At 37.5% G+C, this 24,048-nt stretch overlaps 2 protein-coding genes across 3 annotated transcripts in view; both read left to right on the top strand.

Moving 5' to 3' along the window:
• The window catches only part of LOC115628559 (protein bunched, class 2/F/G isoform), a 72,419-nt gene that overhangs the window by 26,160 nt on the left and 22,211 nt on the right, over positions 1 to 24,048 (top strand). The gene's annotated exons all lie outside the window — the stretch shown is intronic.
• Positions 12,179 to 13,875, top strand: LOC115628560 (membrane steroid-binding protein 2). The gene is made up of 3 exons (XM_030524723.1): positions 12,179 to 12,752; positions 13,728 to 13,766; positions 13,856 to 13,875. Exons 1-2 carry the CDS (start codon positions 12,202 to 12,204, stop codon positions 13,729 to 13,731), a joined length of 555 nt encoding a protein of 184 aa, XP_030380583.1. The 5' UTR covers positions 12,179 to 12,201; the 3' UTR covers positions 13,732 to 13,766; positions 13,856 to 13,875.

The raw sequence follows: 24,048 nt of genomic DNA, 5'->3' as shown, positions 1-24,048 counted from the left end.
TTGTACGATCACCTTATTCTGTGATCACAATATTGGAGCAATTGCATATTGGGAATGTTGTTTTCATACCTAATGGTGTTGCACAGTAGGTTATAGTATATACAAGTAGTTCCCGGCTTGTGACCACGCAAGCACAAAGGGTATTGTTGTAAGGTCCAGTGAAGGGTATGTAGCTTCGGTGCTGACTTCCTACGGTGCTGGCTTCCTACGTCTTAGGTCAAATAGAATCTTTGGAATAAAGCAACAGTTAAGGCTTGCAACCCTTCTTCCAGCAGAAATCAATGGGATTACAACGAAAATGGGGAAAACAACAACAAAAGAGAAGGCGTTAGCACTACTATACCTATACAAGTATATGCTATTTATGTATACGAGTATGTAAGACGACGACGCCAACGAGTCTGGCAAGTCAAGTCGTTGTACGCTGTAAATAGTTTTGCATGTCGATGGGCACAGACGTGGGGTGGCTAGGGCGGTGGATCGATAACTAGCTTACTGTAAACTAATAATACATAGACAATAGATGAATCGAAATAAACGCAAGTTTAGCATACTAACACATATTTTTATTTGTTCGAATTATAATTTTATAGACGACTATACGTATACCTGAGTAGACTCGTATGTGTAAACACGTGTATAATAGTCCGACCTTCTCGTAGAAAAGGTTGCTGTTAAGGTGGTGCTGTGGGTGATCCATTACTGACACGTGTACTCATTTCTTAGAAGTTTATATTCAATCAACCTCTACAAATTTTAATACATGCATAACTATATAGTCGTACAGATGTATGTTATATACTTTTACAGGTTAAAGTAAATGTTCATCTTTAAGCAAAGCTTTTCGTTTACATGATAGCTGAGATTAGTTTAACTTCCGTTTTCTCAAGCAATCTACAAATCCATCCAATATACATATACGTTATACATAATCTCCCACATTTTGGTAGATCTAATTGTAACAAGAATAGAAGGCACTGTATCGTATAGCTAATGTTGTATTAGTTGCCTGCGGTGGAGCGGTGGTGGAGATGGGGCCTGGCACTACGTTGTAATCGTTGCAAGCTTCAAATGTGGTGGTCAAAGGTATGCACATGAGCATGTCCTACTATCTGGGATATAACCCCCGTAGAGTTTAAGGCATTAATAGCTTTTGTGAACGGTGCGCAAATACCAAAAAGGAAACGGTCAACAGAACGTAACTGTACGTTTAATGCCAGTTGAATGAACTGTCGACTTCAGTTCATAATATTTGCATATTCAAGCCACATACTTGTATGCGTGTGAGGTGCATGACTACTCGAATGTACGTGTGTGTGCAGAATAGTGATTTCTGAGTTCATTTGTGCGAAGTAACAAACCAGCAACGTGGAATGTATGGCAGTTATAGTCCTGCTGACCTACTCAGACGTCGTTAGTGCAGTAAAGGTTGATTACCTCGTTGCCTTTTATAAAACCACCCAGCACGCCACGACTTTAAATCGGTGCATTGGAGGCATGCACACGAGCAGTGCAGGCGCATGTCTAGGCGTTGGTTTCGACATGGATGTCTATAAAATGCACTCAACTACCCGGTGCCAGTGCCTGAATATGGTGCCAGGAAATTGTATTTGCCAGCACTCCGTCAGCAATGTAACAATGTAATGGAAACTTTATACTCTGTACATGAAATGTGCAAGACAATGTTAAATCTAACAGGCAGAAGGAAGCGTGGCAATGTATATATTATCTTGATCAGCATGACAAGTCGAGTCGATCGAGCCCTGTCTGTCTGTCCGTCCGTTTGAACACCCCGATTTCAGAGATTATAAGGGACAGAGACACAAAATGTTGTACACAGACGATTTATGTGTGTACGCAGACGAGTTTCTTTTACTTTTTTGATATACGCCCACTCTCTTCATATAGGGAATTTTCCGTAATGCCGTTCGTATAATCACCGATATCTCAGAGAGCTAGAGACACCAAACGTAGGACACATGTGATTCAGAATTTCTCTCCGTCCCCCACTATCCCGCTATTAGTGATTTTCCATTATTCTTCAAAATGTTTCAATCAAATTCGACTATTGGTTCGTGTATGTGTGCAGTACAGAGTTGAGCCAAAGCAGCAGCAACAACAACACCTGCGGGCAGAGCATGGGCAGACTTTAAGCTTATGGCTACCTTCCATTAACTTAACCTATCAGAAGCAACAGTAATTGCCAAATTTGAGTTGAAAAATTCAAGAAATTCGGGAGCTGTGGAGTTTATCTCCTTTTAAACCAATTTTCCACATTTTAATTATATTGAACTAGAGGACTATCTATCATTGCTGAACTAAATCTTAGTAGTTGTCCACAACCAAAGAGACATTTATTTACCTGTCTTTGTCTCTGTGTGCACGACAGATTTGATTCAAACTTTGGCTTGCAAATAATTGAATTTTGAATAATAAAACACCGATTCATATGATCCGAAAAAACAAAAAAATATAACCCTTCTTTCAAACAACAACTGAAGTTTGTTTAATGCTAAGCAATTTTTATTTAAAACTTAACAACAGCTTAACATTACATATAAACTCTGTGGGATTTGCCACGCCTCTGAACTAGTACGCCCTTGGGCTGCAAGGTTGAATTTTGAATAATAAAACACCGATTGATTTCATGTGAAAAACAGATTATAAGCCTTCTTTCAAACAACCACTTACGTATTTTTAATTCTTAAATTATTTTATTTAAAACTGAACAACAGCTTAACATTACATATAGGATAAAAGATACAACTGTTTACGAAATAAGCATTCAAATCAAATACAAATTGCTTGTGAATCAACAACAGCGCGTACAGCGCTTGATTTTGCAGTGATGACGAAAAAACATCGGCACACCGCCAAATGCTGGCATTTGGTTTGGCAGGTTTCCTTTAGAGGCCATGTTTTGTGGGCCACAACTACTACAGCACAGACATGGCGATGAACATCAGCAAGACGAGTATGAGCCAAGGGCAGATAAACATTAGACACGGCACTTCAAACATTTTGATGCCGTTTCTGCCAAGGGTTTGTCCCTCTTAGCCACACCTGTTGCGTTGCTGGTTTGCTGTTGCTTCTATAAGTGGTATGCGTTCGAGTATGTTTGCTGGACGCTGGCTATAAATAACAGAGTGGCTTGCACTAAGCGACAATTTTCCCCGATCTGTTTGTGTTTCGGTCTTTGTTGGGTATTTGTGTGTATAGTACGTGTATGTACTTTGTTTCTCCAGTAGCTGAGAATGTGAAGACTACGTTTTGCTTGCTGCCATAACGCTCTTCACCGACGTCCACTGTCACACTGCGAGCCAATAACGCAGGCAGTCTTCACCGATAGGCTTTTCGCTCTGTAGAGGCTTCGGGTCGTGATGTGCCAGACCGGTTTGTTTGCGTGTTTCATCGACACAGTCAAGTGCCGAGCTGTATTTCGCTCCCCCAGCCACTCAAAGTACTGCGCTGCTTTAAACGCTCTAATCAGTTCCCTCTCCCGCTTTACAAAATAGCTTACCTTTGTCTTTTATTTTTCTTTGTTTCGCTGTTTTTGCCTCGCCAACCTGCAATGTTTTGAGTGAAAAAATATTTACTTTTATTTGTTTTATTTGTGATTACGAGTTGCGCTTTTTGCGATTGCTGACTGATCAAGCAGTTAATGATAACCTAAACAAACGGAGAATGATGACCTTTTTCAGGGAAAGTTCAAGCTCGTGTTGCCCTACCTTTAGTTGGAATTCGTAAAGCAATGCATATATAGATTGGATGATGTGTTAACACCTAAAGGGATCTGCTTCCTTACGTAGTTTTGTTTAAGGGTAGAAATATATATATATTAGAAATAGATATAGACATGTCCGCTGTCTGTATGCACATCAAGAACTTTGAAACCGAAAAAGCTGGGGATACCAAACGTGCAATGTAGACTTATCTTATCCGATTGGTGGCCAAGCTTATCAACAACTATATAGGAATATAAAGCACAAACTGCTCAGTAGGGCACAAATTCATATTACATTACACACCTGTTAATCACTGCTGTCTTCTACACATGGGCGTCTCATTTCTGCAACCTGTGTTTTTATTTACAATTTTCTCTGCCACTTAACAAGCGACATTAATCAACTGTATTGGTAAGGTAAATATGAATATCTAGTGGAGTAGTCAGAATTCTATCTGGATATGTCTGAACATAGAGTAATAATAATTACATTTAAATGGCACTTTAGGCCATAATAAAGTTTTCCGTTTCAGTTTGTATTTTTTAAGAACATGCTGAGGAACGCATAAATAAAAGACGGCTTTTATTTACATACTTGTATATGTAACAATATATATATTGTTTATTAAATTTTATTTCCAAAAGAGGAAACAAGAGAAAACAAGAAGTGGTGGTTGAAGACTTACCGCTAAATTTATTCCTTTCATTATTGCTGGTTTTGCCTGCATATTCTCAAAATCTGGCAACAACACACTGCGACAACGGCACAGTGACCAGAAACATATGTAAATATTATATATCGAAATGAATGTGGATTCTCTCAAAGAAACACCATTTAGCTACATGGCAACTTAGCTGCTTTAGAAGCCTACGCATTAAATGTTTATTATTTAGCATTGCGATTATTTGTCCTCCAGCTGCAACAACAATAAGCGAGGTAAACTGGCGACCTATGTAAAATTAGGACACTCTCCTCGCACAGAACTAGAGCGTTGTCTGAAGAGAGAAATCCTGAGCAGCGTTCATTTCTGTATGACTTCTACTCGGCTACTTGAGGTCCTGCTCGTGAGGACCTTGGTCATTGCTATGGTGTCCTTCCAAGTACTAATATTTGATAAGGAAACCCCCATATTGCTGCTGCTGTCGTTCAGTCAAATTGTTATTGTGTCTTAGTGCCGTCACTTTGCAACATTAAGTTTCAGCATTCGACATATTTGTGCCGCCAAGTTTGCGACTTAATGCGCAGCCGCTTGCTGAGAGCACCACCTCCAGTGTTGCAAGTAGTCGTCGTGCAGCGAGCTCATCGTTAAATTTATGTATGTATACTGATATATGAAGAGCACCAGCAAAGCCAATTAGATAAAGGGCCTCGCACGCACATGTGCACACATACTTGTATATGTATGTTGCTGCTCACATATTAGAAACATTTTGAAATATAACGCTCACTACTTCCTGCATGAGTGTACGAGAATGTATATTGTTGGTGAAAGCACTCAGCTACGCATCCAGTTTAATCAAACAACCAATGAACCAACCAATTTCTACACATGTACGAACTACCGCTCCGCCACCCACCACCGATAACTTAATGCCACTTGCAACATTACGAGCATTTGAGTTTTTGCAGAGCTCTCAGCCATATTCATATCTAGCTGTTCCTTCACACGGCGTAGTTAACGAAAACACATTGCGCCTATTCATTCATCACCCTACCACGGCCACTCATTCTTGATGACTCTTTATGGCTCTCTCGCTCTCTGAACGGTACGCAGCCTTTGTGCGCCCCCAAGTGTTCCCACTTCCTACACACTAAGGGGGAGGCAAGCAAATGAACTCTATGCAGTTAGGTCTATTTGCGCTCTTTCTCTCTCGCTCTCTACACTCTCTTCCCGAATGTGCTTACACTCATCTGCATGTCTGTATGTCTGCCACCACGACAACGACGACGGCGACGGCGACGACGACGACGATGAACGCGCAGCACGAAAAAAGCTACCCTCAGAGTGCTGCGAGGCTGTCAATCTACACTTTGGCTTCCTTCTAACCAACCAGCAAACACAGAGCAGAAAACGCAAACGCAAAGTGTACCATTTTCCAAATAAATGTGAAATTTCTGATAATCATTAATTTAGCAAAAATTTATATTATTCATAAATATATTCTTGCCCCAGTGTACAAGTTGAAGGCGCAAAAGATTCCTGTGGAAAAAAAATAACAGCGTTAGTTGAGTGAATTGAGAGACGCTGCCATTGCCGTGGTTGTCGTCCCCATCTGACGTAGTGTTACTAACGTTGATGAAATAATTCGAAGGCGAAGGAGCATTAAAAGCTCATAGTAAGGTTATAATAAAAAGTGTAGCAACAAAGCATTCAAAATAAAGGCTGAATCGCTATCAGCTTAGCAGTTATATAAAAGGCATACATATTTATTTTTTTATACACGTTGAATATACACCAAGTATATATCATAAAATTATCTTCGAACGACTCGGACCCACACGTCACGCAGGCAGCTAACCGACCAAACGTAACAAACCCCCGCCTGCCCCCTCGCGAGTGTGCCAATTGTGTATAAAGCGTGTATATGTGTTATTGTGGTAATTAAACGTGCGTGCTAGCCCTTACAGTTGCGCACACCAACAAAAATTAACAACCTACTAGTCGGCCAAAATATTCCGCCAGACGGACTTTCGCGCCTATTTGTCTTTTGGTGCGTCGGTCAACGTCCCCGACATCTCGTCGCCCCCACTTTCATTTAGATTTTCGTGCTTTGTCCATCGCCGTGTGTACGGTCTCCAACATAAATATCATTCATGGAAAACAAAAACAACTTAGAGATTGCTTTTAATAACGGAAATATTTTTATTAAAAGGTAATATTTTGAAAAATTATTGTACATGTTTGTTTCCATTATTTTTCGTTTTATTTTAATTTGAAAAATTGGTAACCACCGACAAGCAATGCAAATACGTTTACCGAGTCAATTTTATTATACAAAAAATGAGTATTAGTCAATATTGGTTTGTTAGCAAAGCTAAATATCTTGAACAAATTTCCCAATCTAATTAATTATAAAAATTGCTTACATCATATCATTATGCGCATACATTATTTCTATCAAATTTTCCTTTTCAAAGACACAGTTTCTTTTTTAAGACTTATAAGGAACCAGCTATAATGAAACCCAGAACATACCATACTTGTACATGTATCGAATGAATAAAAACGCTTCGAATGTTGCCAAACACTTATTCGCTAGAGCTAGGGGTGTCGTGTCGCATTCTCTGCTCAATGCTACGTCCTTAATGGCCAACAACCTTCGCAGAAAATGATTAAAAATCAATACAACAGCAATCAGTCGCTTGCGCTACAAGGAAGTACGTATTGCATACCTATTTTTAGGCTTACTTGCCACTGATGATAAGGGCCAGAAAAACTATTTAATGGGAAGTTATGTGTTTTCACTAATAGATGGCCATTGTTTTGCATCATGCAGGGATCTCACAGCTTAAACAATATAATGTCTCACAATTAAATAATACTTGTATGTTTCGTTTTCTAATTATAGTATATTCATGAAGAATTTTGTGCATGTTGTTTTTGTTGTTGTGGTGGCATGAGAGAGATTATTATTGTAGTTAGTGTGTTCCAACAATGCTGCACAATTTGAGGCGAACATTATTTTCTGTTGTTATTATATTATTTAAGCGCAAGTTGAATATGGAGGAATTTTGTCCTTTGTACGCATCTATTACGCAATGCACACACAAATAAATGTTCACTTTCGCTTCCATCTTTGCCCTCCGTAGCTAGCTGCTAGCCACAGTGGCGTCGTTTTTGTGTGTCCAACTTGGCGTATACGCAATCTTTATACGTAAGAACGAATTTTCACGCTTACCAGACCCCTAAAGCTAATAAAAACGCAATGGGTCCAACTCTTGAAATGTTCTAAGATTTAATGAAATACAGCTCTTATACTTTCAAAAATCTTAGCATTTATACAGACGGAGAAGGCTATTTCGACTCGGTACATTATACCGACCACGAATAAACATTCTTTGTGGTGTCTGCCACTTCTTCTGTATTTTACATTCGAGTATATGTGCAACTATTCTTTGATTCCTGCTTTCACACCACTGGCCAGCCTTCGCTTCACTGAATTTCAAAATTACGAACAGAATAATTTGCTATACGGTTGAATGGATGCCAGATACTTTATTGCTAGTTTTTTGTTTTTTGGCATTTGACAAATTATTGTTCGGTTTTGCCATATTATCGACATTAAACATTTATTCCATGGGAGTGTGTATGGCTTTATTGTTTGAGTGGGAATGGTCTTAAAAGCACTGGAAAGGCTAGAATGCTAAGAAATGGTCTAGTAAATCGTCAGTCACCATGTATGTATGTATACCAAGGTCAATGCGTTTTTACTCCATCCATCGGATGTCAGGAAAGCTCAGGAAATGGATCATAAAACATGTTGTTTTATTTTTGTTACCGTTTTATTCATGAATGTGAATTTTTATGTTATTCTAATACAAACTAAAACCCAACAACATGCTCTTGAATTTTATGTTGAGTGTTTCGGCTTACATGCTCTCTTAGCTCGTCCGTTAGTGCGCCACCCTGACATACCATTACGGGTCAAGGTTGTTTCGCATTGTAATGGCATACAGACGCAGGCGCACACGATCCTTGTCGTTATTTTCCAAAAGTCTTAAAGTTGTAGTATTTGCATATTTTAATTGAGTTTTTCATTTCATTTTGCATTTTTATGTTTTCAAAAAGCAAAACGTTTTGGTACATAGTCGAGACGAAGGATGAGAAAATAGGCAAATTAAACAAGAATGGAATGCTAGACCCAACTCGGAGTAAAAAATTGAAAATTATATTAAAAGAATTTTATATACCCTATACCCAAAGTTTTGTGAGAATATATGTGCGGTCTGTCCACCTTTTTCATTTGTGCAAACCTAGTTCATTTCATGTACAGGGTATACAAATATTATGTATATTAATTTCAAAACACATAACAAAGCTGGACCGGGGGCGGTCCGAAATGTTTCTACCCCGACAATGATACAACAGCTTCAAACAAAAGTTCTTTTTCAACATACTATAGTCTCCTTCTAAGTCAACACACTTCTCCAAGCGATGCTCCTACCTCTCCAACCCCTCCAAAATATGGTAGACGCGGTCTGTAAGCATCTTGGTGATCCCAGCTATCTCTTTGATCGTCCAGACGACCGTCCAGATGGCGAATTATGCCAATGTTTTTCTCATTGGATACAGTTTTTTAGGATCTTAACTTATAAGCTCGTGGGTCCACACTTAAATTCACCTGCCCATTTAACTTAACAGTTGCAAATAATGGAGAAGTCTGAAAAGACAGCGTTCTTCTCATTTTTCATTTTTCTTGGCGTATTGCTCTTCAAAAACAATTTCCATTTTTACAATTTTGGTGAAAACAGACAACATCATAATACCAACGGTTGCTTCATGTAAAAGGTCGTCTTCATTTCGGATTGCCCTCATATTTGACCACCCTGACTTTAGGAGGTTGTGCTTTTTGTTGCCTCCAAATGAAACTCTAATAGTTGACCAGTTCCGCGTTCAGCCAAAGTGTTTGAAATGTTCAATAGTGTTGTGGGATTATGGAATCCCATAGTCTTAACGAAGTGCTATTTGGACCACAGTTGCATTCCTAAAGAGTTGCACATTTATTTTAAAAAGACTAATTTGCTAGATAGGTTCTTGCTTTGCGTGTGGCATATATTCTTCGCCTCTTTGCTTGCACTTTCATATTATATTTATGAACCTACATCATACCCTTAGCTTCAGTTTGTCGAGTCTTGATGTGAAACACAAATGTAACACCTACAAACAGATACACTACTAGTCACTCAGCAACATATGCGATGCACCAGTCTAAATTTGTGCTTTGTTGATTGCTTGTTTATTTATTGCGTAACTGAATTATTTACACGGTGTGTTCAACTGACTTAAAAATCGTGAAAAATAAGACACAGAGACACACATACGAGTAGTTTACAAATTATTGCCGCGATGCCGTAAAATACTTACAAAAAGGCGAGCAAATAAAAACGAAAACGCCTAAGTTTTAAATCGGCAATATGGCAGCTGTATTGTCCTAGAGGGCCTGAAACAACAAGATGGCGGCAGGCAGAAGTGTTAGCTCTGACAGCGATCAACTCCAACAACAACATCGATTGGAGCAGCTGAGTGTCGGCCACAGCTTTTTGAGACCCATCGTACATCCTGAGTATTTGCTCAATAATGATCGAGGCTTGTTTAAGGTTTATTGTTTTTTCAAAGATTTTATTGGGTGAGTATGAATATGTAGAGGAATGTAGACGACCAGCAGCTACTCCACCTCTTAATCACACTTCTATATTCTACCATATGACACATAAAAGAACACCCAGTCGGCCCGTCTGATTGCTCGCTTTATTTACTGCCGCTTATCATTTTCACTTTGCTGCTGCTCTAAATATGTATGCTTATACCTACCCACCTATGTATATATACGAGTGGTATAGTTGTAGTGCCCGAATGTTGTTCGGTTGTGTGCATTTTATTTGTCTACACAACTCATATTTATTCAACTGATAGCTCTGAAGTATATATGTAGTATGTATAAAAATGTCACCGCCAGCATGAAGTCAACCTGTTGCGCACTCGGTTCGCTGTGCTCCTGTTATATTTACACCTATTATCACCTGCTTTTTGATAGCAGCTGCCACTTGATACGACCAACGCCAGAATAAATGGGCTTTTATCAATTTTAATGCATACTTTCAGACCTACCTGAGTAGATTTTCCTCCAAATTCCGAAATTCCGAAATTCTGCAGTGAAAACTGTATATAGTCGTATACTACGTATGTATGTAGTTTTGGAGTATAATGAAGATTGGAGACCACACTGAGTAGGTACACATGTGTATTATCAGCATGGACTGGATTTCAGAAACGGCCGCACCCGCATTGATTCTGTTTTTGACTTTAGTGAATGCTGTGCACAATTCCAAAGCTACACCAAAATGTAATTTATAGGTAATTCTTTAGGTTCTTTATATTTTCATCCACTTAATCCTAAGAATATTTGTTTTTGTCTGCAGAAGAGTTTTGTCGGAAGATTTTAGTTTAGTTCGAATGTATGCACCACAAGATACTTATATTGTTATATAGTGTTTAGTATGTCGTAGGAAAGAGAATAACCAAACGTACTCAAATCGATAATTTTTATAATTAGCCTGTATCGCAGCGTATTATATGTTTTTCCGATTCCTATTGAAAAAGTACGTGCATACTCTACATTTGTGTGGCAAAAAGAATAGAATTTAAAAATCTATTGGTTCTTGGAGAATCGGTTCAAATGCATACTTGATGTAGCACATTATAACTTGAAAGAGGCCCTGAATATGTATGATCTCATTAAAAATTATAATAAAATTGAACTTTGTTCGGTTAACGATTAATCTTATCTTATCGGCAGTCAACATCGTTTTTTTTTTTTTTGCAACTCTAGCTGTAATAGCTGGAAATAAAGGAATATGAAATGTAGACATTTGCAACTTTTGCCGTTATGTAATGGCCGGGGAATGACCCTAAATCTTAAATGATTATAGATCACTGTGGAATCACGATGGAATGACCCTTAGACGGGCTTCTTAATTACCGATACTTTCAACGGAAGATAGGTATTCTTCCGTTCACATGCTAAGTATATCGTTTCCAATAACTCCACTAAAAGAGAGGCGGGCAATATGCGTTTCACGCAGAAACGCACCCTTTACACGTTCCACTTTTCTAGTCCTGTGGGTTCCGATTTTGTGTGCTCTAGTGCTGTATAGTTGAACTCAACAAAATCAGTAGACTTACTAACATACTATGTTTATTCGCCCTCTACCTCCAGAGAAACATTCAACGATATAACCATGTCCAATAACCCAACATGGTATCCAGGTTCCCCTGCGTCCGAGAAAAGACAAGTTTATGTTTTCTGATGAAAACCAATTTTTTAAGTGGGTACAGGGTTCTTATAATTTGAGCCGGCAAGACTCTTGCATTGCATTATTGTTTCATATACTACTTATTTAAAAGCGAAGAAGTATAATTGCGAGGATATATAAACTTCGTTTTGATTCTTTATATTATAGTAAATATAGTAAATATAATATATATATTATAATTGTTGATACATGTAGTGCGCGCACGACTTAATCAGAATATTATTATATATATTTAAGCCTGCAACCATAACAAAGCAGTTTACTATTGCAAAGACGCCAAACTTAAGATATTATTATTGTTAATCGGTTTGGTGGATTCAGTGAGCCTTGCGAACGAAGTTAGCTATGTTGTCAAATACATTCCTTACATTGTCCTCGATCACAAGCTTAGCTCACAAATTATATTAGTACACGTTTTGGTTTTGCAATTTACAAACAGATTATGTGTTATGAGGTGGCTGGCGAAATCAGCATAGTTACTCTTGTCCTTGCTACAATCGTTGCAATCCTGGGCTATGTCGGCGCCTTCTACCAACTGCAGCAAACCCACAAACGAGATGCGCAGCCGCACAAAGCGCCGGATCTTCCGCCACTCCCAACTATAAGGCTAACAAGCACGCAGCTAATGGGGTTCGATGGGAGGCGGTCCGATGGTCGCATTTTGGTGGCTCTGAAGGGCAAAATTTATGATGTATCCTCAGATATATCCGAGTTCGGGTTGGGTGGTACTTTGAATCATGTGGCTGGCAGAGACTTTACCCTGTATCTGATCAGGATAATGGAGTTGCATGGAAAGCAGGTCGACTATATAGTACGCTGGGAGCAAATACTGGGGACGAACTATGCCATGGTGGGATATCTGGTCGATGAAGAAGGAAATCCAAAAGAAAGCAACTGCGCCGTACACAACAAGCATGAAGAGCATGAGGATATGGCCATAAACCGAATAGATAAAACAACAGAAACACCTCAAAAATCAGTGGTTGAAGATGTGTGAGATAACTAAAAAATTTCTGTAATTAGCAAGTAATGGCTTTTATAAGTTTAAATTCTTTTGAGACTGGGTCCGATGTCAATCAATGGATGTCATTCATCAAATTTGTTCCTAAGTCGCCCTTGTTATAGATTTCCGATTTATGGTAAATTGTTATTTCTGTCTTTAATTTCATGGATGGTGGTAATGTGGGTATTAAATAAGATTATGAAAGGCACAGCCACTCAAGTGCTTTGACAGTGAAAAAGACGCGATAAATTCGAACCAAATTTATATTCAAATATCTGACTAATCAGAGTTTCCTGTCTGCAAGTGCTGCTGCTTGACTTCCACCCAAGCTTGCCTAATTTCCCGAAATAGTTCTGCCAAATAGACAGCTCGTCCCATCATCGCCCACACACTCGTACTCAGTTGTGCGGCAACTCGTCCCCCTTTCAGCTTTCGACGGACGACCCTTTGCCCCGGACATAAAATTCAATTTTCGTTTTCATTCTATGTCGATGCACCTCACAATCCTCGCGTAACGCTTGGCTTTCGTGATTTCAGGGTATTGGGCGAGCCTTTCCCTTTATAGGTTCGGTCGCCGAGTAGTAGTCGCTGCGCCGTAGTCGGTGGTCCATGCATTTATTTCATTAACAACATTTATTCACTCTGGGCGGAAAGATTTCTGTTGATTTCTTGGCTCGTTTCTGTTGCCGGGTGACGTTCTTGGCAACAATTTTCACCGTCGCGCTGATTAAACCAATTAATTTTTTGCGACTTTCGTAGTCTTTACGTCTTTGGGGTAAAACAACTAAAACAAAATACATACATTCCAAGCTTTTGTGTCATTTGCAAACATTTACAAAAATTGTGTACTTATTTAAATTAATTTTATGCGGGTACCTTCATGATATAAATATTATTTTATATTTATAATGTTTATTATATCGTTTTATTCAATTCTAACCAATTCGGCCTTACTTTACTTTCAGGTAAGTGGACATTATTAATATGCTAAGTAAATGAGAACCGTGAGTAACAAACGATGCACCCGTATGTATGAAAATGGATAGCGGGTTTGGGTATATCCTATATATATCCTATATTTTCTATTATACAGGCTACAAGACGAGTCGATCCGATCTAGCCCCATCTGTCCGTCAGTAGGAACACCTTCATTCCTTTCGTACACAACTGAAATGGAAGGTATAGACGGAAATATTCACATGTCAATTAGTAGGTGTGTGGCAGCTAGTTGCTTCCGACACCAAAATGTTGTCTGGCTATTGGAAAACATTTGAACAAGTTTACATAAAATTTTTTGTATTTGCAATACAATTACGGCTTTTGAATCATTGAATATGGTGCTGCAGTGAGCTAGAGATTCTGCTCTATCGGGAACGCTAAGATTTTAGTCACATAAAGCGTGCAGTGAGGTTCCTGAGGTAATAGAAAACTTTACTCAGATAACAGAGACTCTTAACATCTCTTAATGCTTAACAAATTAAGGTCGATGTTTTGGGAATGAAGCGCGTGGCCGCCAGACACGCACCAAATCAATTAAGTTCCCTTGTACCCAAAAGGGAAAACGGGTAACTAGTTTTGTGCAAATGTATGTAACACACAGAAGAAGACGTGGCAGACCTCACAAATTACATTTACTATTGATCAGGGTGACAGGACGAGTCGATATAACCATGTCCGTCCGTCGGTATGAAAGCAAGGATCTCAGAGAATATAAGAGCTAGAATAACCAAACTTGCCACCCAGATTCTTTGAAGTCATTTATGTCAGTTATGAAAAAGTTATAGCCATAAAAGCAATCTTTGCCCCTAGATACAGGTACAGGTTATATTACTATCGGGCTTGGACGGCTTATCCGAGTATAAGACAACATTTTTGGTTATCGCTCAGCCACCGTATTCGTCATTTTTGACTCCCTTTGGCTGCTGCCTGCCATATAAAGTCATTCGCTAAAGGAACTGAAGACTATACCGAATAATATCTTTTCAATGATATTATATTATTAAATTATATACAAGTATATCCCTTAAAAAGTCCTGGTGCAAAATTTCAAGCCGATACCTCAGAACTGTGGCAGTTGTGATAATTAAAACAAACAGATGGACGTCTCGGTATGCTGATAATTTGAAAGCCTTTTTGTCTGGGGAGTCTACTTCTTCGTATGGAACAGTAAAATATTGGGGCGCCAAGATCGTCTTCGATGTCAATAAAGTTAGGCGACGCCAGAAATGGTTTAAAAAAATCGAACTGTACATACTATACATCCGCCAACTTGGTTTCAAAAAGTGCTTGACGTACGATTTGGGATGAGAAAGCTATGCTGAAGATACTATAAGTTCCGTATCTGCTCACATTGGAACACAAACAGCGTCGTAAAGATGTTTGAATACAGTGTTTAGCTGTTTAATAACAATAAAGCCGAGTTATTGAATTCATTCATTACCAGGAGTCAAGAGGAGCGAAGGAAAAGTCAAAGTAACTAATTGAAAGGGGGAATCGGCTTCACAGAAGGTGAAAACGGTTCCATAAAGACGGTTGATATAAAGATCATTTTTCACAAATTTTTTGTGGATTCGTTGTTAGGCTGGCAACTTTTTTGACCGGGTAGTTACTATAAAACGATTTCTCGTGTATATATACACTTACATTGCACAGTGAAGTGTATAATTTACCAAAAAAAAATGTACGCTAGTGCTGTGATTATGTAATATAAGTGTGGCATATTTAAATGTTGATCACTTGAGCGTATACATATGTACATACATGGGTACTACAATGCGCGATAAGATTTTAAAGATAACGATACAAATTCTTCCAGCAAATAACACTGGTCAACACGTCTTGCAGAAAAAATACTATAATATCCAACATTTTCTGTACGGAACAATAGTTATTATTCTGTTGAATGGAATTAGGTGCAAAGGATGTGCGGAACATAAACTATTTCTTTTTTCCACACAGATCTATAATATTTTATTGAATATATGGCATTTGCAATTTGTTGAAAAGTCTTCATATAGACTAGACGTCCACTTCGCATAGTTTATACTATTTATACTATTTAGTAGTGTAGTTCATTGTATAAAAGTATACCTAAAGAATGTTTACATTTGCTGACTAGTGTAATTAATGGCTTTGCTTCAAAACCCTCGACTATCCACGTTCAAGCTGATTCCGTTCATTTAGTGCCGCCGACTCTCTTAACTAAAAACAACAAAATTTATTTTTGAACTTTTCGTAGCAGTGCGCCGCTAGATTCGAAACTGAGTAGCTGCTCAGAGGAGCAGAGGCCGACGCTGACAGCGTACGTAAATATTTTGTTTTATACAGTTTTTTAGAAAATCTGTATTCAGTTCGAATTCAGTAAACAAAATCTTGTCGCCGGCGCGAGTTTGCTTGCCGAGAGAGAATCAGAAAACAAGCTCGTTTTTTGTTTTCGCTGATATTAATATTATTGTTGGTGTTGCTGCTGGCATTGCTCTGCCTCTGCCGTACACATTTGGCCAGACGCTGGCTGGCAATACGTAGTGCTATTTATTTAAACAATTAATACTTCGCGTTACCGACGACGCAAATGTGGTGAAAACGAGCAACAAAATCAATTCATACAAGTTGAATGTACGTTCTATAGGTGAAGATCTTGAAAATATCAAGTCTGGCCAACTGATGTGCCTTAATCGTCGTGTCTGTGGTGTTTGGTGTTTGGTGTGTGTTGTGCGGTGTGCGGTGTGGGCCCTGACCTTGTTACGCTTGTGTTTTGAAGACTTGTTACCTATGTGTTTGGATAATTCTGACGGGCGGTATTTATGTACACACTTAACGCAGCCAAGTGCTTAGTTCGAATGTATATATAGTATATATAGTACATACTACGTGAATATGTGTGTACGGTAGGCCCAGTAAAATGTTTTTCATATTAAACGCCAACTATTAAAAATTGAAGTGTACATACATAAGCACGCTTGAGTCACGCAAAAATAAATATATACGTACATATAATACGTACACATAAGTATACGAATGCTAAAAATAGCGAAACACAAAACATATTGAATTGTGGTACCAATTTTAAGTTGCCTCACATTTTTTTTTTATAATCTTTTTCTCGACGTGGGCCTCCATAATTTGTTTTACACTTCGGCGCGCTCGTCACCATCGTCGTCATTGACTCTGCCCGTCTGCGTTTTGGCAAAAATAAATACCGTTCAACAACACTGTATAATAGATGCCGAGATAAATCTCACCTACCCGCAAATCAGCTGCCTTATAGCCGTATCTGAAAGTTTGTGATGGTATTTCTGTCAAACGCGCACGACTGTTTTAATCATTCTCGGGCCATTCGTGTAATCCAGCGAAACAAACGGGCGGCGCTTTGTCGTTGTGGGCTTCATTAGCAAACATTTCTCTATAAGTTGATTAATTACAAGCAAAAATATTTGGCAGCTCGTTTGAAGGCAGGAAAAAAACAAGTATTTAAATAATTTTTGTGTGCATATTTTGCAATTTCATAATTTCACATTTAGTAGCCTTCTGCTGTTGTGTCGATTAGATCCATTTAGTAATCGACCAGTTCTTTCATTCGGATTGAAAAATATTCTGTATAGTTCTCTAACTTCAAGTGAACTTTCCCCACAACTTAACCACTCGGCGCGACAATAAACACGACAATCAAGAAACGCAAGCTTATCAAAGTCAGAATGAAATTCTATTACAAGTGATGGTGAGAGAGAGAGAGAGAGAAGGCAAATATCATACCGAATCAATTTCAACTTAAAGTGCATTTAAAGAATATAATTACTATCGATTTTTGTGTCAAAACACTGATTAGATAAAAATTAATAAAGATAAAGGTAGAAAATATCAGAGGCAAAGCAAAAACATCAAAAGGCTGTGAAAACAAATATAGTTTGCTCCAGACCATCATGCTGAAATATCCGCGCACCTCTTCGTCCACCTCATCTGGATATTATGATGACGATGAATCCATGATGAATCCCTTTCAGACGCCACCGGCCTCGCCACAATGCGTGCCACAGTACTTGGAAAGGCATATGGTGCGCATGTTCAGCACGGAAGAGTAAGTTTTCAAAAGCTCAAAAGTACATAAAAATATGTAAATAGGAATACAAAATTATTAAGATATTCTTTGAACTATATACAACATTTTCATTAAATCTGATTAAAATATGCCACGCCATGGCGTAGTAAGAAACCTAGTGGCCAAGGCAGACTGCGACTCATTATTTCGTATCTCAATACTTGTATGTGCTGAAATAAAAATTCTACTGCTCATACAATTTCTATTATCAATTTGGGTCGAAAGTCTGTTAATTGTCTTACTATAAAACTAGTAAACAAATTGGAAGACATATGAGTATATTTAAGTCTTTTTCATTTTATTTATTTTCATATTTCCATTTACATATACATAGATAGGCATGTTTATTTGTTAAACGAAAACAACTATGGATACCAGACTTAGTTTGTAGACTTTTCTTATCAATACGCAGATAATGTTATATATTATAAACCATCGGTGATTCTATATATGTGACCTAGGACCGATCACATTTCGTAAAATAACGTTATACGTTGTAGATAAAGCTTAAAAAGATTATATTAGGTTTGTGCATTTTATGTCGCAGGCAGATAGTAGCATCTCCGATGACGAATCGATCTAAAAATATCCGTCCGTTCGTCTATATGAGCGCCTGAACAACTTGTTATGTAGGCTCCTAATTACCCTCTTCTCCCTATGTTTCATCCAAATCAGTGCATCCTATGAAAAGTTATTAGCGACACAATCTTATGTCAATACTACGCGTACAAATTACAGCAAAGGTTTTCGTTTTGTTCCTTCTTTTTGTTTATATATATCTAAATATATAGTAATTTTTTACGTTCCCTTTTGTTCTAATTATTGAAAATTACAGAAATGGCTAACCGACTAAGCAGACGAGCTACTAATAAGACTAGACTTTACAATACTTTGGGCAGAAACCATGTTCAATAACTGCGGTTTATGGGAGAGGTTAATGCACGACTAAAATAAAATCGAGCACCTTTTAACCTTTCGTATCTATTTAAGCTTTCAATACACACCATTACTGGGGCATTCAAGTGAAAAGCAGCAGAATCGCCGTAGGTCAACGTTGTATTACAATTTAAAATTGCCGAATAAAAGCGCAATATCAAGACCTTGGCTCTCCACTTGTTTTTTTGTCCAGCATTTCAAAAGCTATGTACGCGGTGAATTCTAGAACTAAGTGTACAGTTTGTCCTATCTGCAAACCCGTTAATGGCTTTTTGATTTACTTCATCCTAATTGTTGATTTACATGGGTTTATTAAACCATCTTAGGTTTGTTTCTGTATGAGTATGACACTATATCCAGAGGAATTCCACTATGGAATTCACTATATAATAAAGTATATAATATTACACTGTTATGTGTGATTGATGGTTGCTTTAACGGTGGTGAAAAGCTTTTTTTCTAGTCAAGCCATACTTTCCCAAACGTCAAATCAGTATGTCGATTCATGTATAACATAATTTATCTGGCGAATAAGTAAACATATCAAGAATTTGTTACAGGAAAATTAACGATTTCAAATAATCCTAAGCAGTAATCTTTAACCCATAATTTACGAATAATAAACAAGAGAGAATGCTACAGTCGAGCAAGCCCGACAGTGAAATACCCTGTACCCCGATAAACTTCCGGAACATTTTGCTAATAACTTTTCTTAGAATTGACCGACTAAAATAAAATTTGAAACAATAGTAGATAACTGAATAGAGATTACTTGTGATTATTATTATTTACTTGTGAAAGAAATTGATATCTTTTTCCCCAACCCAATATACATATAACGTATGTATAATATATTTATAAATATACATATTTACGTTAAAAACAAAATTATTTTTACCCCGGCCTGTATGGTTGATTATTGCCACGGAATATGCTAATTGATGGGAGTGTTCAATTTTATAAAACAAAGCAATTAACATGTGTAAATATATATTTACGCTGCAAAAATAACATCAGTTTACAACAATATCTCATTAACATCTTCAGAAAATACCCAAATAAGAAAACATGAGTTTGTCGACTAATTGTTATGTACATAAAATGTACAAGAGTATATTAGGTTTGCGGGAGCTGAAAATGTAACAGGCAGAAGGAGGCGTGGCAGACCCCACAAAGTATATATATTCTTGATCAGCATGACGAGACGAGTCGATCTAGCCCTGTCTGTCTGTCTGTCCGTATGAACACCTGGATCTCAGAGACTATAAGAGATAGAGACACCAAACTTTGCACAAAGATGCGTTATATGTGTACGCTGTGCCAGTTTATTTAATTTTTTTGAATTTCCCCCCCCCCCCCCACTTCCCCCCTATGGGGGTTTTCCCGATTTTCCATTCGTATAATCGCCTATATCTCGGAGACTATGACACCTACGGACACCAAATTTAAGTCCCAGATGCATTATGACAATACGCAGAAAATGTGCATTTTGGAATTTCCCTCCCACCCCCTCTCCCATGCAAATCGCGATTTTCTCTAACTCCCGTAATTCTTGGAATTTCGTATGCAAATGCCTTCAGTTAGTTATTATGTGTCTGTATGCCAAGTTTCACTTTTTACTTCTTTACAATCGAATTTATATCGGTTTATAAAAAACAGTTTATCCTGACAGATTAGTGATCAACATACTGCCAAAACATAAAGAGTTTAAAAAGCTGGACATACGCTTTCTCTATAAGGCCAGTTTTGACAAATTCGAGCTCCAAAAAATTAAACGGGTCCAAAGAACTGAATATTTCAACCGATCTTTAAACTTAGTTGTTATACTTTAATAATGAATAAAGAAGGGAGGCCTGAGGTATTGAGGCTTGTTTATTTATTTACTCTTTTTAAACAAAACTTTGTGTTATAAATTTCTACCACTGGGTACAAAATCTTAAATTTTTCACATGCAAGAAAAACTACACCAAGAAAAGGTACGCCCAAGTACAAGCTATTTAGACGTGACGCATGAGCCATATTTGTTCGTGACCCATCGTAGGACAGCGTGCACCCGCGAGTTCGTGTAGACATAAAGAGTCGTGTAAAACAAAAATTGAGAAAACTCTCAGAACTATATTTAGTAGCTTACAATTAAATGACCATGCCTTTGTGAATATTTATTTCATTGTTTTAAAAAAGGAAGTGATTCGGTTGGAAAAAAAGTAATATTTTCAGCAAAAAAAAATCAGGAATTGATTTTGTCATTATTATTTCTACTTTTATCATCACACTGAAAAAAGTTGACCGATCGATCCTATTAAATAACAAAATAATAGAATTTAAAAATAAGGCTTTGTTTCATGGATTTTGATAAATTGCTATGTTTCTGTGTACGAAGTAATATCACTATTCATTAATAGAAAACGGGGTACCTAAAATTGGTAGGACTCAGCAAGATATGTGTAAATTTAACATTCTTAAAAGATATTTGTTGTTTGTTAAGAACATTTGGCCTTGAGGTTTTCCTTCATGTTTACATAATGCTCTCAATCAGCAAAAACTGAAGCACGACACTAAGTACCAATAGTAAATCCATATTAATGCATATATGCGAACTACAAGGTGCGTTCCAAAGTAAACAGGACTTTTTGAATCTAGAGCTAGAGCCAACATTAAATTTTGTTTTAAAATTGGTAAAAGTTTTACCGAAATGTTTCAATTGATGGAACAAGTTTATGGCGATGATTGTCTATCCTGTAGCAGAGTGCACGAGTGGTTTCAACGTTTTCAAAGTAATCGAGAGGACATAAATGACGATCAACATGTGGGCCAATCAAAATTCGTGATCACCGAAAATTCCATCGAAACTGTGCGTAAATTCATCAAAAATCAGCCGAAATCATCATTGAAATTGATGGAAATGGAATTGAACATCTCCAAAACATCGATTTATAGCATTTTGACCGAACATTTGGGCTTACGAAAGGTGGGTGTGTACGGTTTGTTCCGCACAAATTGACTGACGACCAAAAATTGTTCAGACGATCGACGCTTGTGACCGATTATTTCACCAAAAATCACATTTTAACCATTAACCACTTGCCGTATTCACCTGATATGGCACCGTGAGACTTCTACCTTTTCGGAAAAATGCATTTGCCCATGAAAGGAAAGCATTATGCAGACGTAGAGGCCATTCAAAAGGCTTGCACCGGCATACTGGCGGCCATACAGGCCAACGAGCTAAAACACTTCGACATGCTCGATCGTGATTTTGCCGAAAAAAGCCATTTGTTCTGTTTTTTTTTTTTAAAGTCCTGTTTACTTTGGAACACACCTTGTGTATACATGTTTATAAGTATACCAGCACATTTGAGAGTACGAAATTAACGCTGCAGTGACCATTTACTGTTAATGTCACGGCAGAATGTGGCTGTTTGCTTCAGGGTTTGACTATTGCCGATTCAGTTTTAAATTATTTTGCTCCCAAAAGCTCTCACCACCTGCTCCAACAATTTAGTGGAAATAAAATATCACGCTATTTCTACGTGAATTTAGACTGGGCTCGCCCGACCAGTGCTGTCATTATTTTTTGGGCAAAAACAGCTAGATTCCAAAAAAAGCTAAATCCAAGGCAAATTAAGCTTAAAAAAAAACCATCCGACTAAAAACACTATTTTCTTGGTTAAATTTAAGGAAATATCTGTTTTTATGTTTTCATATTAATTCTATATTCTTAATTCATAATTTATAATAATAATATGAGATTCTTGTAAAAATAATAATAGAAAATTCACATTAAAATCAAGCTAAAAATTCTACAGGGATATTTTGAAAATTAATTAATATAATTATGAATATGGTTTATTTTGCTTACAAAAACCTAACTTAAGCTCAAAATGGAGTTAAGCGTATTTCAATTCATTCCATTTCTTAATTTGGATTTAACTAAGTTCACCGGCTGAAGACCCGCTCCACTTCGCGAACACTTTGTTTATACACTTTAGACATATCTTAACACAGCGAACAAGAAAAAAACGGCTGGAGGTAATTTTGATAGATTTTATTATCGAAAGTCGTTGGTCACTGCTTATATTCATATTTAAGTGTTGACAAAGATAAGGAAAACAATATATGGTGAAAAATAAGGTAATGCTAGAAAAAGACTAAATAAATATTTTTCAAGCTAAAATTCCCGCAACCCGCTATTTTCGAATTTTTTCATTCGCATTCAAAAAAAGCCGGATCTAGCGGGGGGAAAAGCTGAAATGACAGCACTGCGCCCGACGTACATAGATAATAAAAATATACATTTACAATTTTGAGAATGACGAATTGAAAAAGCGCACTAGGGAAACATTGAAAAACCACAGTACAAAGAATGACGTCACTCAAAAGAGATTACTGAAACCAGGCATGTGCGAGTGTGTCTCACGACATTGCAGAATAATTCGAAAAGATCGCTAGATGTGAATATATTTATGTGTACATTATTTATGAATCAATGTATTTATTTGTTTGAGCTTTGAATCTCGTACTAACTAACGACGCAAAGTGCGGCCATCCGACCTTTTTCGGAACCATAAAAGACATTTTTATTAAGAACGAATTGAATTTAAAAGAGAACTCCTTCAGCTTTTAAATAAATCATAGCACACTGTTCTACGATTTCTAGGGATGTTAGATTTTTAACCGGTGCAAGAAACACCCAAGGTTTTCTTATACCCTGTACCCATAGGTTAAAAAGGGTGTATATTAGGCTTGTCCAAAGTGTGTAACAGGCAGAAAAAGGTATTTTTCCGACCCCATAAAGTATATATATTCCTAATCAACATGACGGGAGAAACCGATCCGTCTGGGTGAACGCCTGGATTTCGGAAACGGTTAAGCACACATTAATAAAACTTGGTATGGAGACGCTCCTTGTCCCTAATCTATACGAGTTTATTTTATTTTTTGATTTTCCTCCCCCGCTCCCGCTACAGAATTTCGGTAATACTATCCACATTTCAAAAGATACATAAACCAAACATGGCACACGTAATCTTTATACAATTGTCCACTTTTATTTCAAATTATTTGCGAATCCTAAGAAAAGAATTAAAAGTTAATTCTACAAGTATTAGGGAAACAATTTCACTCCAATAACACGCCTGCAAACTGCAGCATCAAATTCGCTCTTCTTCTTTTTGCTTCTGCTAGGGGCGAATATAACTCAGTGCTTAAAGTTTGTCTGGGTAAAGGGTATTTCACTGTCGCGCTTGCCCGACTGG

Source organism: Scaptodrosophila lebanonensis, unplaced genomic scaffold, assembly GCF_003285725.1.
Source record: "Scaptodrosophila lebanonensis strain 11010-0011.00,11010-0021.00 unplaced genomic scaffold, SlebRS2 tig00000118-arrow-arrow-pilon, whole genome shotgun sequence".
NCBI lineage: Eukaryota > Metazoa > Arthropoda > Insecta > Diptera > Drosophilidae > Scaptodrosophila > Scaptodrosophila lebanonensis.
The sequence above is the reverse complement of the archived record's forward strand: the minus strand, read 5'-3'. Positions and strand labels throughout refer to the sequence as shown.